This window comes from Dryobates pubescens, chromosome 22 (genome assembly GCF_014839835.1).
Source record: "Dryobates pubescens isolate bDryPub1 chromosome 22, bDryPub1.pri, whole genome shotgun sequence".
In the NCBI taxonomy this organism is placed as follows: Eukaryota; Metazoa; Chordata; class Aves; order Piciformes; family Picidae; genus Dryobates; species Dryobates pubescens.
Genome location: NC_071633.1, coordinates 10,527,610 through 10,546,006, shown reverse-complemented (window position 1 = coordinate 10,546,006; position 18,397 = coordinate 10,527,610). Strand labels below are relative to the sequence as shown.

The window sequence follows — 18,397 nt, the reverse complement described above, 5'->3', positions numbered from 1 at the left end:
ATCTTGAGGCGATGAAGCTCCCAGCAAAGCTGTTTCACAGCACATGCATGAGGAGTTTGTGAGAGTACAGTTAGACTAATTAAAAATGCTCTGATGTTCATTAAATGCTGCTGGCAGAGGCAGTTGCCTCTTCATCTCCTGCAGGTTTAATACTCGCAGGGTACTAGTGAGAGATGTATGGGATGGCTGTGCCAGTCTGTGTGGTACCTCTCCACAAAGAAATGGGTATTTTCAGGCAGAAGATGTTAAAAAAGGAGGAATCATTAACATAAGTGGAATAGGGGATACTAGCATCTCTGGTGATGTTTCTTACATCCCAAAAGCATGCAGACTTAGTGGAAGCTGTATGAATAGCACTAGTGTGAAAAGGGAAGAAAAAAGTATTCCAGTGTTTTTCATTTGCGCCTCAATAGAAAATCTGTTTAAAAATAACTACCTGTTGGAGCTACAGGTGTCTCATTTCAGCAGGCAGCTCAGCCCTACTGTTGGAACATCTGCACCCCAACTGTGGCTACAGGTGCTGGAACTGTGAAGGTGCTTTTGGGGCTTGTACCCATGGACATAAGGGCTCAGCAGGACAGCAGCAAACACCACAAACATGGTTAAGTACAAACTTCTGTTTTCTAATGACTGGGCCTTAGGTGTTTTAAGAGAAAGAGTAGGCTTTTGGGAAGGGGACAATGGGCTCTGCTGCCATCTGACCACCTATCCACCTGCCCACAGTTATCACAGAAGCAAATCCCAGGCATTGCCTGCACACCCAGGGGATGGTGCCCACCTGGGGAAGCACACAAAAATACAGACCTGGCTGTCTTTGCATTTGGAGCCTCTGCAGCCAGGGAAGAATGCGTTTCGTTACTAAAGGGCTTAAAGTGATTTGTGACAGGAGAGGGAAGGGCAGGTTGATTTCTCTGGTTACATTTAACTAAGGAGGCACGAGATGGAAAATTAAGCCATGCAGCAAAATTGGGGCATCTATAGAGAGAGAGATGGTCTGTCTAGTAAATGGTATCTGCTGTGTATCACCTTTGCCATGCTGAGACTTTGATTCGTGTTCTTGCTAACACCATGTGGTGAGGTATTTGAAAACATTTATTCATAGCGCATTGAATAGTTACTTAGTACTTATTTATTTTTTGGTTTAGCTAAAAAGCAGTCTTTAACTGGTTTAAAAGGAGTTGTTACTATTCTCCGGGCCTACAAAACGAGGATTTGTGCCCACTTCTCTAGCCACCAAGCGGGAACAGAACCAGCTTGTTGTGAGGCTGGCACCTGCGTCCTGGGCACGGCAGTCCGCTGCCTCCGCCTGTCCCACGCCCGCACCCCGGGCGGTACCAGCCCAGCCCCATCGAGCCGCGGGCTGCGCTGGGCGTGGCCGAGCCCCGGGCTAAGATGGCGCTTGGCCCGCGCCTGACCGGGCAGCTGCGTACGTGTGGTCGCCGGGGGGCGAGCCAAGCCCCACCCCGTCCGCATGCATCGCTCGCGGCGTTCGCGCCAAAGCGCCCCGTGACGCGCTCGTGTGTAGGCCCGCCCCCGCCCTCCGTGTTTTCAAACCGAGTGGGTGGGCGTGATTGGCTGGCGTGCGCGCCACGTGACTAACGGTCGCGGGAAAGCCGCGGAGTCCGAACAGCGCGAGGCGAGCCGTGGTCAGGAGCAGCTCCGAACGGAGCCGTGGTCGCAGCCAGAAAAGTATCGCAGCGAGAGGACGCGAGGGCAGCGCAGCAGCAGTGGTTCGGCCGTGAGCGGGGCTCGCTACGAGCCGCTATGAGCTTCCTCAGCTTGCAGCAGGCGGCGCCGCCACGGCGGGTTTCGGCCCGGAGGGCGGCCGCCCCGATCCGGCAGAAGCTGCTGTTTCTGGGCGGCCACAGTGACTGCGAAGAGGAGGAGGAGGACGAGGAGGAGGAAGGTGGCAGCAGTGGCAACAGCACCGGTGAAGACTCAGCCTTCCAGGAGGCAGACTCGCCGCTCTCATCGACTCGGACTCCGGCGCGAGGCGACCCGCCCCTACTGGAGGAGGAGGAGGAGGAGGAGATGGAGCCCATGGCGGCGACGGCGCTGCCGGACGAGGGAGACTCTTGGGAGGAGGAGGGATTCGGCTCCTCACCGGTAAAGTCGCCTGGAACTTACTTCATGGCCGGCTCGCCATCGCCGCTGCCCCCTCACAAAGGTCGCCGCTATTACGGGCACTCTCCGCCACACCCGGCAGCTAGCGGTTACCGAGCACGGAGCGAGGAGCCAAGTTCGCCGCTGCCCGACTACCCTGGCACCCCGCCTCACAAGACTTTCCGCAAGCTGCGTCTCTTCGACACGCCGCACACCCCCAAGGTGAGGCATCCGCCCCACGCCGCAGCGCTCCGCGGATCGGCCTCTCCGGCCTGAGGGCGGAGTGGGGGGGGGCTGGGCCGGGCCGGGCGGGGCGGGGTCGGTAGAGCCGCTGGAGGCGCCGCGCTGGCGTTTGAAACTCTGGGTCAGGGGATGGTAGGGGCCCGGTGCCGGCGGGGCAGCCGCCTGCCCCACCCCACCAGTGCGTAACGGAAAGTTGTTGGCTCGTGCCCGCAGACCTGCCCACGGTCCGTCCGTTACGGTTATGTAACCCGCGGGGGGCGACGCTCCGCCCGCGCCGCTGCCGGCCGGGCCCCGCGCGCCGGTGGGCCTGGCGGGGGTAAAGGGGCGGGCGGTGGCGGGTGCCGCCTCCGGGTGACTGCTGGAGCTGCCCGCGGGGCCGAGGTGGGCGCCGTTGGGTTTATCCCGGCAGCCCTGGGTGCTGCGCTGTCTGATGTCGGTCCGGGCGGACGGGGAAGGGAAAGTAGTATCGCGCTCCCCGAACCGTGCTTTGTCCCGTACTGGGGACTGTAGGTGTGGGCGTCGAATAGCCCCGCCTTAAACGTGTACAATGGGTGTTTGGAAAATGTTTTTCTTTTACTTTTCTATAAACATATTTATATATACAAATACTCCACTTTCACTGTATTTTGTGGGAAATGTTTTTTTAAAAGGCGAAAGTAGAATATTAAACTCATAAAATAAATACTTTAGTGTTGTGTGGGCATTTGTACCTTTGTTAACCAGAAAGTTAAAGCGTGAATTGGAATTCGCTCCTGTGTCTGTCAGTCGGTGTGACTGAGTACTGCGTGTGCTGGCGCGAGTTCCATATCTGCGCTATTTTGCATCCAATGCAAAAGGCTCTTTTGAGTAGCCCATGCTGTTATCCGATGGATTTGGAATCTTAAAGGAGTAGGTAGCTCTTAACCCTGACAATGGCAGACTTCTGGAAGGCATTTAAACTTTTGAACTCGACACTCACGTAAAACACTGCCTAGTGAATTTAAACCTAATGATAGTGGGTTTGCTTTCTTTGTTACTTTCCGTATGGCACTTCAGAAGTAATCCAGTGATAATCCCTGGGGGTAATCTCCTAGTGGTCTGTAGATTGAGAAAAATGATTTAAGGTGTGAGGAAGGCAAACTTCTTAATTGGTTTTCTACAGATTTCATCTCAAATGAGGTTTCACTGGTAGAAATGAGTGGAACATGTTTGGAAATAGTAAAACTGGCGTTGATATACCCCGTCCTTGGAAACGTTCCAGATCAGGCTGGATAGGGCACTGAAATATCTTATCTGGTTGAAGATGGCCCTGCTCACTGCAGGGTAGTTGGACTAGATGACCGTTAAAGGTCCCTTCAAACCCAAACAATTGTATGGCCTTGTACCCAGTTACAAGCAGATGCTTTAGAGATGCAAGAATATTCTGGATTGTGACACTAAACCCAAAGTTTTAACACTGTAGTTCAGTGGCATTTTTTAGATGAGGTGCCCAAATTCTGTGTGGGTTATCTTGGAAAGTTTATCTTTGAAATCTGTTGGCTAAGATGTCCATGTGTTGAGATGCACAGTGACTTAAAGGTCTTCATCTACTACAAATTTGGGGAGTGCAATTTTGATTCTCTAGTACAGAGCCACCTTCCCTACAGTGGTTTAAACTTAAGTTACGTTAGGTCTTTATTCTGGAGCGTATTGCAAGGATAAGGAAATGCTCCTCTTTGTGATCCAAATAGATCTGTTGGCATCCTCAGCAGGATGTAGGAGACTCAGGTGCAAACTTCCTTACCCAGCTGGGAGAGGTTTCATTGTGTGCTTGGCAGACACCTGGGTTGATAAGTTACTGGCCAAAAGATCTGTTTTGGTTATTGAAATGGTGTTGCAACAGTGCTGTCAATTCTTGAGCAATTTTTGATAGGCTCATGAAGAGGCATCTATGCATCAGTATTAAATCTTACTTGTTACATATTTTAGTTTGCCACCTAAATTTGTGGTCACTGAAGATAATTTCCTGTGTCTGATATACCTTTCATATCTGATATATGAAAACCATAATGATAAAGAACAGGATGGTCCATAAGTTTCTTCTGTTCATTTTATGGCTAAAGAATTGTCCCAGAAGTATGGGTTATATGATCAAAGACCAAAAGACACAGCTCTCACAGTCTTTCCTGTTTTTTAAAAAATAATTTAACATTCAGTGATTTAGTTACCTGTTTTTGTGTGGAGTATAATGCCTAATAGTTTATTTGGAGTTCTTCTTGATAGAAATGAAGGTATTTAAACAATGCATGCTGACTGTGATGACAATGTTGTAATGGCTTTCAAGCATGACATGACTGCACATCTAAAGCAATATCGAGACTATAATTCTTTTTTTGCATGTCTTTTGTGTGTTTTTATTGGTTTTGGTGTGGGTTTTTGTTTTTTTAATGTGTGTTTATGTTTGTGGTTTTTGTTGTCTTGTTTTCTTGTGTGTTTTGTGGTTTTTTGTGTGCATGTGTTGTTCTGTGTGTGTTTGTTTGTTTTTATACAGAGTTTGCTTTCTAAAGCGCAAGGAATAGGCTCCAGCTCAGTCAAACTTCGAGGGGGCTCTCTGTTTATGAATGTTGGGAAATCGGAGAAGCAAGAAGAAGATATTAGACAAACGCCTCATGTGAACATCAATCCCTTCACTCCCGATTCCATGTTCCTTCACAACTCTGATGGAAAATGTCGTAGGAGGAAGCGAATGCACTGGAATGAGTGAGGAATCTCTCTTATCTGTCTTCCTTTGTTAAGTTTCTCTTTAGAACTACTTTTAGCTGCTGAAGTGTCATGTAAAGTAGTTTTTGTGATAGTATTTTTCTTTGCGGATTTATTCATGGCATATAATATAGGTCTTGAAGTATCAGCTTTGAGTTGTATGATGATTTGAAAAAACTGTTTAGCACTCGTGTTTTGATTAGTATATAGAGAGGATAGTCTAGGCCATGTCCTACAGTCATCTTGCCAAACTAAATAATCTTTGCACACAATCTTTTCTCAAGGAGGGAAAAGCATGTTGAAGACTAGTGTGAAACATGAAGAGATGACAAAAATATCAGCATGTGCTTATGAATGTCTAGTGTTTAAGTAAACTAAGCTTAGGTAGAATGGGATAAATAGATCCCAGAAATTAACAGCTGCTGAACTTCGGTCTTACGCTTACTTAAACCATACTACTACTGCAAAAGTAACTGGTATGAATTTCAGCTCTTGTGGTGAGGACATGGAAGCAAGTGATGGAGAGCCTGAGGATGAAACTATCAGACCGGCTAAGGTAATTACTAATCTTCAGAACTCAATACTAAGTTAGGTAGCTTGTATCTGCATATCTAATATTTTCCTTTTATATCTTTACAGAGGATAACAATAACAGAAAGTAATATGAAGTCACGGTATGCAACTGAATTTCATGAATTGGAGAAGATTGGATCTGGTGAATTCGGTTCTGTGTTTAAATGTGTGAAGAGGCTTGATGGCTGTATTTACGCAATAAAGCGGTCCAAGAAACCCTTGGCTGGCTCTGTGGATGAGTGAGTATTTGCTTCTTATTAAGAGTGAAGTCACCCTCTTATCTTAGTCCTTTTACTTCCAATGTCTCTTTAGACTGGTGTCTAGAGAAGGCATTTAACAGAAAAGTATAAACATGTATGGATTAAATGTAAAAAAGGTACAATTGTGAAGTCTTTTTCTGAATATGGTGCAGTTCTGGGGAGGAAAGGTTACTTGGTCTTTCTCCTAGCAGGAATTTATCTAATATTCTGTGTGGAAACAGACTGTTCTCCAAAAAGCAAGAATAATAGTTCCTTGAATTAATGGCAGGAGAGACTATGAATAAACGCAGCGATGATCCTTTGAGATAGGAAAGGAAAGCAGTACTCTGAAGAAGGTTCTTGCCCTTGTCAACTTGTGGTGTGCATAGTAGTCAAGTCAGTTTTGGGATATTTTTTGGCATTTGTGAATGAGCCTGCAATTCATGACTTCTTCCCCTCACTGTTTTAACACTTAATATAAAATGGCAGAAGTTTGTATTGCTGAAAATTGCATTCCGGACTTGCATACAAGAAGTTAGGAATGTTGAATTCCATCATGCTCCTGGCTTATGGTCATTAGTTTTTCCCTTAAACTTCAGCAATGCTTCTCAAAGCTTGCTGCTGATATGTAATAGAAGTAGCTGCTGCCTCAAGAATTACCTGCAGCAGAACATGGGTTTTGGTGTTCCACACACTTAACTCTTTTAATACAGTGTAAATTTTTTTAGCTATTTATATATTAATTCATGTTAATATGCCACAGAATTGAATGTAAAAATTTTCATTAGAAACATGAGCTGGCAGAAGACTGTGATATAAAGATTTCTATCAAGGCGAAATTGCACTAATTTAATTCTCTTGTGTGCTGTTATTTTTTGTGTCTGTAACAGACAAAATGCTTTAAGAGAGGTCTATGCACATGCAGTGCTAGGACAGCATTCTCACGTAGTAAGATACTACTCTGCATGGGCAGAAGATGATCATATGCTTATACAGAATGAATACTGCAATGGTAAGTAAAGTTTATCACTTGCTTTCAAATTCTTGAAGATACACAGGTATCTCTACAAATCCCTAGTACTGGTTAGGAATCAATTGCCCTGCACATAGCTCATACCGTTGTCTCAAATGTCTGATGTTCCTTTCTATTGGAGAAGGTGTATTAAGTATGTGAAGTAAAAACTAGGAAATTGTAGAGTCCCAAAATGTTCAAGAATATTGGAAGTACAGTGAGGTATTTATAAACAGCAAAACTGTTCATTCTTCTATATAATAATACAAACTGAATAGAGAAAATTACCAGTTTCCTTTAAAAAGGGAGGTGGATCTGATGTCTGAGATGTTTTTTTCCTGTGGTTGATACTCTGAAAGAGATTTGGAAAAGGGCAAAAAATTTTTTTCCTTTGTGTTGATTTTGCAGTTAATTTGTACAACTACTACTGCAGAAAAATAATACTACATTACATGGCTGTAAAGAGGGGAACACAGCACTAGATTTTACACTTCCTATCTATCTTGGTCATATATTCTGTTAATTTGGGGAGCTGGTTGCACCTGATTTTGGAAACAAGTTGTCATTACTATGTCAACTGTTTGATGTAAAATAATTAGTTGTTTCTTTTGCTGTTGTCTCAGGTGGCAGTTTAGCAGATGCCATAAGTGAAAATTACAGGAACATGCGTTACTTTACGGAACCAGAACTGAAGGACTTGCTACTTCAGGTAGCTCGAGGCTTGAAGTACATTCATTCAATGTCACTGGTACACATGGATATCAAACCTAGTAAGTTTGTAAACTGTTTTGCTCTCTATTGACAACTTCCTCAGTTAATTTAATCTGATGCAGAAAAACAGTTAGCCACACCTTATTAACTGTAAATTCTTCCCTGAAGTTCTAAACGGTAGTGTAAAGATGTCAGTTATAAAATTGGCTAGCAAACTTAAACTGTAAGTTTATCTTGGGTTCTTTTTGTGTAATTGACTCTACTTGAATAACACTTGGCTCCCCTCCCAGCCCAGGGGCCAGAGAAACTTAAAAGTTTCTTGCTCTACATACTGGGTATGTATACAATTAGAACTTCTGTGAGGCTAAAGCAAACTGTAGTGAAACTCAGTGAAGTAGGAATTGGACAGAAAAATTGTGTGTTTTGTGGTGTTTTTTTTTAACAATTATACTCTTTTTCAGGTAATATTTTCATATCTAGGACATCAGTCCCAAGTGCAACATCAGAGGAAGGTGATGATGATGACTGGTCATCTGATAGAGTCATATTTAAAATAGGTGAGAAGCAGAATGCTTGTGTGCAAAAGAATTGTATTGTCTTGTTTATCTTCTGAAATGTAACTAACTTTGCTTTTTGCAGGTGACCTTGGTCATGTAACTCGAGTATCTAGTCCCCAAGTGGAAGAAGGTGATAGCCGTTTTCTTGCAAATGAAGTCCTACAAGAGGTAACTGTTCTGTTTGTGGAACATAGTGGTGTCTGCATGCTGTTCTCTTTGAAGTAATGAGTTGCTGTCTGCCCCTTCCTTGCTGGAGAAGGAGAAACTTCCTGAATGATAATCCCTTTGAACACCAGCAGTATTAAGGGGAATGTAATACTGTGGATGTGTTCAGTTGAGCTGCCAGATTTCTTCTTGCACTGAGTTGGTGGTATGTGTAATAAGTTTATGTTTGTTTTTCAAGAACTACACTCACTTGCCGAAAGCAGATATTTTTGCTCTTGCTCTGACCGTTGTCTGTGCTGCCGGGGCTGAACCACTTCCAACCAATGGAGACCAATGGCATGAAATTCGACAAGGAAAACTACCCAGAATACCACAAGTGCTTTCTCAAGAATTACTAGATTTACTAAAAGTAAGAACTCTTGTACTAGTGGCTCACAGATTAGTGGAATTTACTGTTTTATTTGCCTTAACTGGAATGACTTTTTTCCTTTTCTTCCAAGGTTATGATTAATCCTGATCCAGAGAAAAGGCCTTCAGCTGTAGCACTAGTCAAGCATTCAGTGCTTCTCTCTGCTGCAAAAAAGAGTGCAGAGCAGCTCCGAATAGAACTGAATGCTGAGAAATTCAAAAACTCTCTCTTGCAGAAGTAAGTACTTCCTTGGGGTCCTTAAATATAAATTAATGATAGTAAAATACAAACTGATGATAGTAAATTAATGATAAAAACAGGACTAAAACTTCCTTGTTTCCTACAGGAGGTCCACAAATCTGTATACCTGTACACACCTAAGAGTACAAAGTGGGCTATGTAACTTTGCAAGGAACTTTATCTGTAGAAGGAACATCTTGAGCACTCTGAGGCATTCTCTACTACACTATTAGTATTCAAGGCATACAGAGACTGCCGTTCTAAAAAAATGTTTCAAGCATAACACACACTTCGTAGAGTGTATTATGTGAGTCTGTTTTCCAAGGGTGTTTGTATGTTGAAACATGTTGGAAAATGTGACTTGCATGAACTGTTTTGAACTTCAATGAAATGGCACATCAGGAACGTTTCTGAATTAATTTGCCTTGTACATAACAGTATTAGCTTACCAGAGAACTCTTTTTATCAGAAGGTCATCTTGTCCTACCCCTTGCTCAAAGCTTTAATCCAGAGTTGAGTGTTTGAAGAAGAGGTTCCTTCTAAGAAAGTCTTGATTTCTGCTTAAGTGTCAGAGAGAGTAAGTTATGAATCATAGAATCACAGAATGCTTTGGGTTGGAAGGAACTTCTAAAAGTCATCTAGTCCAACCCCCCTGCAGTGAGCAGGGACAAACTTTTGCATGTGCTGCACATAACGGGCAGGCATTTATGATTACTTTCTGACTGGCTGGTTTTGAGTCAAGATGTTCCATTTGCATTTGTCCATTTCTGTCTGCTTTACTTGCCATTGCTACAGTTTGGGCCTAGCTCAGCCTGCAATTTTATATGATAATCTTATGAATTACGCTGTCGGCAGAAAGAATAATTTGGCAGTTTGTGCAGGCTATTCAAGGACAGATTTGCAAAGATAACTTGCTTGTATAAAGACAACATGGTTTTTTGTATTGTATGAAAGGGGAAGTTAGCAAAGCTGACATTTTTTGAAGATGACTTCTGGCCTGGCAACAAGTAGTTAACAGTTAGAAAGTAACTGCAAATCCAATAATTATTTTAGAAAGAACACTTAACCACAGTAATTTCTAGTATTTTGTGGGTGGGGTAGTGTTCCATAAAATAGTTAGGTAGGTATTTTGTTTTGGTTTGCCTTTTCAACGCTTCTGCATTTGACCCATTTAAGGCACCACTTGTGTATTTAAATCGTCATCAGTGAAAGGAATATTTGTAAAGAAACTCAGCTTTTCTACTGTGTTTTCTTCAGAGCAAGGAAGAATTCAAGATTAGACATCTAGGGAAGAATGGGAATACATTGTGAAACTTATTTTCTTGGTAATGGTGGGTGGATGTGCACATGTGTATACATTTGTATACACATATTCAATATTCAAGCTTTAGAGAACATGACTGAAAAATTGCATTCTCTTTCAGTGAACTGACAGAGTGGGGAGTATTAGATGCAGCATAGATGTTAAAGTTTTGGCTTACAAGAATGGGAGTAGCTTATTAAATAGAAACATTTAATTTACACCTACACCATCTTGCAGACAGTCTGTAAAATTTTCTTTGGCGATCAGCTGTGAAGTGAGATTACAAATACTAGTTCTTACAGTGGAGAAAACTCCTTTGAGGGATAGTTTGGGGTTGGAACAGAGTAGGGAAATCCTTGAATTTAGGCATGAGTCAGCATTTGAGGACAAAAAGGTGCATGGGGAAACACTTGGTAAAGATAACTTTGCTCTTTTGTCAGATTATTTCATAGTTTTATCCTGAGTTTTGTTTAACTTTGTCCTCAAAATGAATATTGGTAATTCTGAAACAGTAGTTGAGAGAATGCTGCACAGTGACAATGACCTGAGCTACCTTCAGTGACTCAGTCTTGCAGTTTTAGGCTCAAATTTTTATGTAAGGCAGAAAGAGATTTTAGGTAGTGGTAACCTTTCATGTGGGTACACAAAAAGCTGCTTCCTGACTTAGTTGTTGCCAGTTATGGTCATCTCAGTGTGTGTCTGACTGTTTGAACCTTTCACAGAGGTTCAGTTGTGGCTGAATGCTTCATCTGGACAAACCTCAGTAATCAGTTCTTCAGTGATTACCAGAAAGTAAACAGTGTCCTGCTGTGTTCTGGTAATTAAAGTGTAGAGCTGCTTATAAAAGTGTGGATCCCAAGATCAGAGTTGTGTGAATATGTCATTTCTTTCCCTTATTCTTCAAGAGAAAGAATGTGAACTAATGAACCTCCCATTTCTGTCCTATGAGTTGTAAACAGGTTGATGCAGATGATAATGGTCTTAGTATGAGCTAAGTAGGTGGCAGGTCTTAAGTTCTAAATTGTAACTCATTTCAAATGCTCTTGCTCTGATGTGCCTGTAGTTGTTGCTGATAACCGTTGCTTAAGCATGACTCAACTCTCTTCATGTCTTGCAGAGAGCTGAAGAAGGCACAGATGGCAAAGGCTGCAGCAGAGGAGCGAGCACTGTTCACTGACAGAATGGCAACTAGATCTACGACACAAAACAGACCATCTCGACTCATTGGAAAGAAAATGAACCGCTCAGTTAGTCTTACTATATACTAACTATGAAGTCTGAAAGAACTGCTGAGGATGGCTGTAGCATCTTTGCAAGACTGAAGCCTCTAAGGAATTGAAGGAGGCATTCAATTCCTGGTCTCTTGTCCTGTCTTTGATTGGTGTCACTTGTTTTGCAGGAATTGCTTCTGGATTTTTTCACTTGTACAATATGGCTGATGAGCTGTTTTAACCATTTGAGTTAATGGACTCAGTTGCTGTCTTGTCTGTAGAGGATCCTGGATGTTGATCCATAAGCCTTTCAGTTACACTGTTAGATGTTACATCATCCCAGGGTTAACCACTATAGTGGTGTGCTGCTTTGTAGTGTTACGGCATTGTAATAAGAAGTAATATCCCTAATGATCTTTAAGAGGGAGGGAGGGGGCCTTGCTTTGATAGTTACTGATTTTCTTCTTTTTTCTTTTTCTTTTTTTTTTCTTTTTTTTTTTGGAGCAGAGGGGAATAAATTTTGAAAGACAGGCTTTAAAGCCATCTACACTCAATGTACCTGATACCAGGTAGACTTTTATTGTGAATTTTATTTGTATATTCAACTGGGAGCACTTTGTAGGCATTGCATAAACCACAGCTTAGAAACCTGTGGAATTCGAGTGCCATGTGGAACTGCTGCTATTTTTAGTTTGTTGTCCTTGCTGTAAACTGTAGCATTAAAACAATCATTATTGTGTTAAGAGGCTTCTTGTAAAAATAATTACGTGAAACAGATCTAAGCTGCATTTTAGTGAAGGCAGCATTTTTCTCTCAAAGCTAGTGCATTGTGAAAAAATGCACCAATTTATTATTTGGACTCTGTATTAGTGTAGTGCAGTTGTTAATGTCCTGGCTATTGATGTTCTGTAATTCTTCCTAATAAGGTTCTCTAAATGTTGGTATTCTCTTCAGTTGTCCATTCTTAAGGCTATTGTATTTTATTTTTTCTTCATGTTGGAATACTTGTAAATAATTTAGTGTAAGTGTTTTGAGTTATGCTTCATTGTTCATGTACATAAGTTTTGATTGTGCTTATAGTATACTATACTGAAACTGCAGTCTGAGATGCCAACAGACAAAGCTTAACTATTCAGTTTTGAGTTCCAAGATGAACAAAATGTGGCTGTTAGAACCTGTACTGATGTTGGACCTAGGCTGACAGACGTTGCTAAAAGATAAAACTGTTCTAATTACTGGCTTGTCTCTTCATAAATTTTAGTTTAAACATTTCCCAGTAGTGCTTTACTTGTTCTTGCTAGTGTTGAGTTTGACCATTAAAGTTAAAAGTTTTGTTTAATGCTGTCTAATACTTATTTAACGCTATAGTTCTGGAAATAAAATACTGAGTCAGGAATGTATGATGGCATGTCCCAATTAGATCTGCTTCCTGCTTCTGCGTGATGCTTGTGGCTCCCTCATGAGACTGAGATAACTTGCTGCTGGTTACTTCAGCAGAGAAGCACCACAGTCTTGTGTGTAGATATTTACAGCAGTCTGTTCCTACAGCCTTCAGGAGTGGTACTGCCTGTTGGAAAGACTCTAGAAGATTTGTAGTGGAACCCATAATTGTGAGGATGAAGGACTAGAATGAACAAACCTGGTTCTGAGGTAAGGAGAGAGACTAGTATTGCTGATAATGGGAAGAGAAGTGCTTGTTTAGAAGTTGGGAAGACTGGGAGAAATTGGAATAACCTGGGGAACCCAATAACAGTATGTTTTGTGGCATGCAAAACATGCTTTAGAAGAGAGACAGTGAAATTAATAAAGCCTTCACAGATTAGTCTGCTGGGGTGTACTAGAGTTGAAGGTCAGAAGCTCCATGTGAACTGAATGGACTTAATGGACAAAATTTAGCTTTGTAATTAGCAAGTGAAAACTGCCCAGTGCCTTTATTTGTGGGAGCAGTTGGAGCTATTCATATATGACAGTGAAATTCAGAGGCTTGGCTTAGACACCTTAATTCTCTGAGTATGCAGTTCTCATCAGTAAAAGTCCATGGGCTGGAACACACTTAAATTTTGATGTATAATAGTCCTTTGATGTTTGTGAGAAAGCTTAGAGTATCTCATGGTTTTGTTGCAGCATGGGTCACAACAGCCCCATGCAGCGCTACAGGCTGGGGTCAGAGTGGCTGGAGAGCAGCCAGACAGAAAGGGACCTGGGGGTACTGTTTGACAGCTGGCTGAACATGAGTCAGCAGTGTGCCCAGGTGGCGAAGAAGGCCAATGGCATCCTGGCCTGCATCAGGAATAGTGTGGCCAGCAGGAGCAGGAAAGTCATTGTGCCCCTGTACTCAGCACTGGTTAGTGGTGTTCCTAGGGCTGAGTTTTGGGGACGGTTCTCATATCTTTATAAGTGAGCTGGATAAAGGGATTGAGAACACCCTCAGTAAATTTACAGATGCTAAGTTTGGTGCAGAGTATTGAAGTGCTTGAAGGTAGGGAGGCTCTATGGAGGGATCTGGACAGGCTGTATTGATGGCCTGAGCCAAATGATATGAGGTTCAAAGCACAGTGCCTAGTTGCACGGTTGGTCATAACCCCATGCAATGCTACAGGCTTGGGGAAGAGTGGCTGGAAAGCTGCTCATGGCATGCTGGTTGAAAGCTGTGTGTTCAGGTATGACGTTAGAGACTAGCTTTATCTCTACCTAGAAGTGAAGACAGGAACTACTGTTACATTTGAAAAGATGACTTCAATTTTATAGGCTGCATTACTTCAGAGTAAACACTGAAAAGTGTCACGAGGAAAAGTATGCTTAGTCACCTTGTTGAACCTGGAGCAAAAGAAGTGCCTACCAAAATCTGACCAGCTTGACCTCATCTTCAGTGTGTTTTGTAGTCTCCAGCAACACCTGCTGGACAAAACAGTCTAATGTACACTATTACTTTTTGTCTCTTTGAGGTTTTTGTGTGCTAGTATGATACTCAAACCAGAACTGTTAGAAATCCTTACCTTGTGCAGTAGTGATTGAGCATTCTTGCCAGCAGTAGCTCGGGTTCAGCATTGGCATTTTTCTTACCTGCACATGCGTCCTCAGTTTTGTCGGCTTGGAAAAGACTCCTTGTTATGTCACCATATAGCTGATTTGGTATCTGATGTATGCACACTTAATAAAACCCTGCATGTGTGCTACCTATGAATATTGCTGCTATAGCTGTGCTTGAGAACTCGAGTCTAAAGCAGTGACTGGCAAGAGTCAAAAGCAGGGCTGTTCTCTGCCTGAACCTTACCTTCTTTCAGAGAACCATGGAAACATCTCAGAGCTGTGAGTTCCTTTGGTTGGACACTTCTCTTCTGGACCATAAGTTCTAGTCTCCAGAAACACTGCAAAGAAAGCAGGAAGAAGCAGTGGTTGGGCAGGACAGCACAGACAGGAAATTAAGGTCTTGTTTTGTTTAAACAGTTGGAATTTGATGAAGATGCTATCTTCCCTAAGCATAATGGGAATGGGATAGGGGAAAGGGAGGTGCCCCATGGAGAGAATATTGCTGTGCTTAATTAAACAGGAAGCAAATTATTAGTCTTTAACATGTTGCTCAAAGATCTGATGTACACTTAAAAATTTACCAAGATTCTGGATAGTCTTGAAAAATCTGAAGAACTGGTTCAAAGATCTTCCTTTTGTTCATTTGACTCTTTTCTAATAATGCAGCGTCGATATTTGGCAAGGCATCTGAATAATCATGCTGATCTGAAATGTTTCTGTGTTTGACTCAACACAAAAGCAGAATAACTGGCCTAATTCTAATTAATGATCTATGCATCCCTAGGGTTACTGCCAGGTAAGTGGGCTAATGGACATGAAAACTGCTGCTGTTCCTGAATTACCATCTATGCACAGGAAAAGATTCTGCACGTTCAGTCTGCATCCTGATGGAGAAGATAATGTTCAGCTATCAAAGCACCTCTAGTGGAAGTATTTCAGGCAAGGTGTGGTGTAGGGAAGGGATAAGTGGCACAGAAGTACCTCCTGTTCCCAACCTGTAATAGTCTAACCAACCACTGTTCTTGGATGATTGTCCTGCTTCTGCAGCTCTTTCCTCTTGCCTCTTCAGTCTGAGCCACTGAAGTGCTGAGATGTTTAGGGTGGAATCTCCCCATATATTTGTTCCATGCCTTAGCAAATGGGATATCAGTCTCCTTTTGGTCTTGTAAACAGTCCGTAATCACTGACAGTCTTCTACACAAATTCTGCTTAAATGGCTTTTTCCACTGACCATTTCTCTATTTTCCATCCCAAAACATGGTATCAGATGGTTACTGCAGTAAATGCCTAGGATTTAATTTTCTCTTCCTTTCTGCAAGCTATTTGTGGTACAGGGAGTTGTGTAACTTGGTGAGAAAAATGTGTGTTACCAGGGAGGAACTGAAAGGTGACTTAATGCTCTGTGTTTTACCTCTTTATTATGTTGTGTCAAGTTTGAATAGAAATCCACGTGTTGTGCATAAAATAGCAGAACACTAGAGTAGAGCAAGTGTGCTCTGCTGGAATCACTTAAAAGAGTGCTCTAGAAGTCTTAGACGTGAATGGAAAATAACTTTTTCTGTAGGAGAGACTGAGTTGCCATTCTGATTCAGCATCTAATGCTGCTTCCTATTTCAACTAAAACTGTAGTGCCTAATTTATGCATAGTTTCAATGAGAATGTTTTTGAGGCATGTGTACAAGGCCAGAGATAACACATTAGACAGTAATTTAAAATAATAGGGAAAAAAAAATCCTCAAGTGAGGATTGGATTATGGTATAATGTCAAATACACTTACTGGTTTTCTGTGCTACAGTGTTTCCTTGAGATGTTTTATGGTGGCACTGATCTGTTCAGAAGCTACAAAGCATTGATCATGAACATTAGCATTTGCCTTTCCCCCCCCTACTGAAATGTCGCTGTGAAGTGGCAAATACTGGAAACACTCTTTGCTACAAAGTTGGCTTAATGGCCTTCAATTTCTGTTTGCTTCAATTTATTTTTTTCGGTGGAGAATGAGAATGACCAGGCCTAGCCACAGTTCAGGAAGATTTTGGGGGGTGAGGGCTAACAAAGCAGAAAACTTGAGTGTCTGAATTCCTTCCTTGATGGTGTTTTAACTGACTCGGAGGCATAAAACAAATTTAGTAACAGTTCAAATGCGTAATCTTTCCTCTGGTTAGGACCTCCCTGACAAACACTTATTATTTGGTTAACAAAGCATAATTAAGCTTCTGTAGGGAGGAGGAAGAGAAAAATGATTGACTGTGTGAGGCTGAGCCTCTGCAGGGTCTAACTAGAGCGTCTTCCTGAAAGTGAGTCACTCTGTGAGACTGTGAGCCAGTTTTCCCTCCCTGATCTCCTCACCACCCTCTAATCACGTTTTTAACTGTGGGGAGCAAACAAGATTAGAATCAGCACAAATGTAAACTAAACTTGTTAGGATCTCAGACAACTTTCTAAAAAAGAAAGAAGAAAAAAAAGGCAGAAGTATGTTAAGTTGTGTCAGAACCTACTTTTGTACTATGCAAGCAATTTAGTGTTTATGTAGTGCTACTAAGGACTTCATGGTTAATTGTGATCATTGTTAGCTAATATTCTGTGGATTGTATGTCAATCTTATCTTCAAAGTTTTAAAATGTAAAGCCTTTGATAAGCAAAGATCCAGACTAGTGCATTCAAACAGAAGAGTTGCTTAAAATAGCTTACACTTTGGGTGTGGGTGCAGTTAGTCCTGTAATTTTGTTAAAGCTATTTTAGGTGAGTGGGAACAACAACAACAAAAAAAGCACAAAGGTTTTGTTCAACAGCAAATTTATATCTGCGTAAGAACTTCAGTTTAACTGGACTTGCTCAGTTAGTTCCATAGTATAAAAAAAATATTTTAAATACATCTGTATAAAATCCTGTACTAGTTTCATGCAGAGCTATGCATAAACCCATCCTTTTCATTAACCTACCAAAAGCTGCAGCAGCTGAGGCTTATGTGAACTACTAATTTTAATGAAACCTTTAAGCATGGACTGTTAACCTATTGACCTGAATGGAGGTGTTCTTGGTGGAAAACAAATCCTGTTCTGGCAAAGGATTTCAGCATGTCATTTAAATCAGGAGTAACAGAAGCCTGCAAAAAGAATGAAAAGATGTACACCTTTTTTTTTCCAACAATTACTTTGTGGGACACTTTGGTTTCATTTCATTTTCCTGCTCTATTGTTTGTATGAAAATAAGCTGCTAAAAATCGCTGAACACTGTTCAAAACAGAAATTAAGCCCCTGCCATGAGGAGATTTGTGTGTGAACAGTATGAATTGCTTTTTCTCAGTGACATTTCACAGACCCTAACTATACTTTTAATGCACTTCAATAGGTATGTTCGGTACTTACTGGTGACCTTGTGGTTGCTCAGCTACCAAATAAAATAGTTTGTTAGGTTATCTTCATATACAAAAGATGTCTCTCTCCTCCTTAAAGTGAAACAGCTGTGGTCAAATTCAAGAATTGCTAATAGATTTCAAGGTGATAGATACTCTGGCTAATATTAAAAGCTATCATGTTAGGAAACCATGTTCATTAGAAAATTTATTTCAATGAATCTTTAATCATATAGCTCTCACTATCCATCTTGAGGAAACAGCATAAATAACTGTGTATTCCAAAGTCCTGAATAAACAAAGGAGGAAAGAGATTAAGAAAAATTAGGATAAAAAAGGGGCTAGGAAACACCTATGAATAAAGTAAGTTGTGTTTTACTCTTTATGTGCTACTGGGAAACCACAACATCTCTACGTTGCTACAGTATTTTTGTTGCTGGCTGTAAGACAGAGAAGGCATTAAAGAATAAAAATTAATGTGTGGATGATTCTAGTCTCAATAAAAATATGTGAATTATTCTAGTATCAAA

At 41.7% G+C, this 18,397-nt stretch overlaps 1 protein-coding gene across 1 annotated transcript; it reads left to right on the top strand.

The window, feature by feature from the left end:
• Positions 1-1,379: 1,379 nt before the first annotated feature.
• WEE1 (WEE1 G2 checkpoint kinase) lies at positions 1,380-12,906 on the top strand. The gene is made up of 11 exons (XM_054171725.1): positions 1,380-2,325; positions 4,856-5,064; positions 5,554-5,620; positions 5,704-5,876; positions 6,767-6,888; positions 7,512-7,658; positions 8,061-8,156; positions 8,239-8,324; positions 8,560-8,730; positions 8,822-8,967; positions 11,391-12,906. Exons 1-11 carry the CDS (start codon positions 1,765-1,767, stop codon positions 11,539-11,541), a joined length of 1,929 nt encoding a protein of 642 aa, XP_054027700.1. The 5' UTR covers positions 1,380-1,764; the 3' UTR covers positions 11,542-12,906.
• The last annotated feature ends 5,491 nt before the right edge of the window (positions 12,907-18,397 follow it).

What these genes read in the sequence shown, in the direction of transcription:
- WEE1 (XM_054171725.1), top strand. Translation starts at nt 1,765, where the DNA reads ATGAGCTTCCTCAGCTTGCAGCAGGCGGCGCCGCCACGGCGGGTTTCG. An exon ending in CAAATGAAGTCCTACAAGAG is followed by an intron (nt 8,325 to 8,559) that starts GTAACTGTTCTG and finishes TTGTTTTTCAAG; the next exon opens with AACTACACTCACTTGCCGAA. An exon ending in AAAAACTCTCTCTTGCAGAA is followed by an intron (nt 8,968 to 11,390) that starts GTAAGTACTTCC and finishes CATGTCTTGCAG; the next exon opens with AGAGCTGAAGAAGGCACAGA.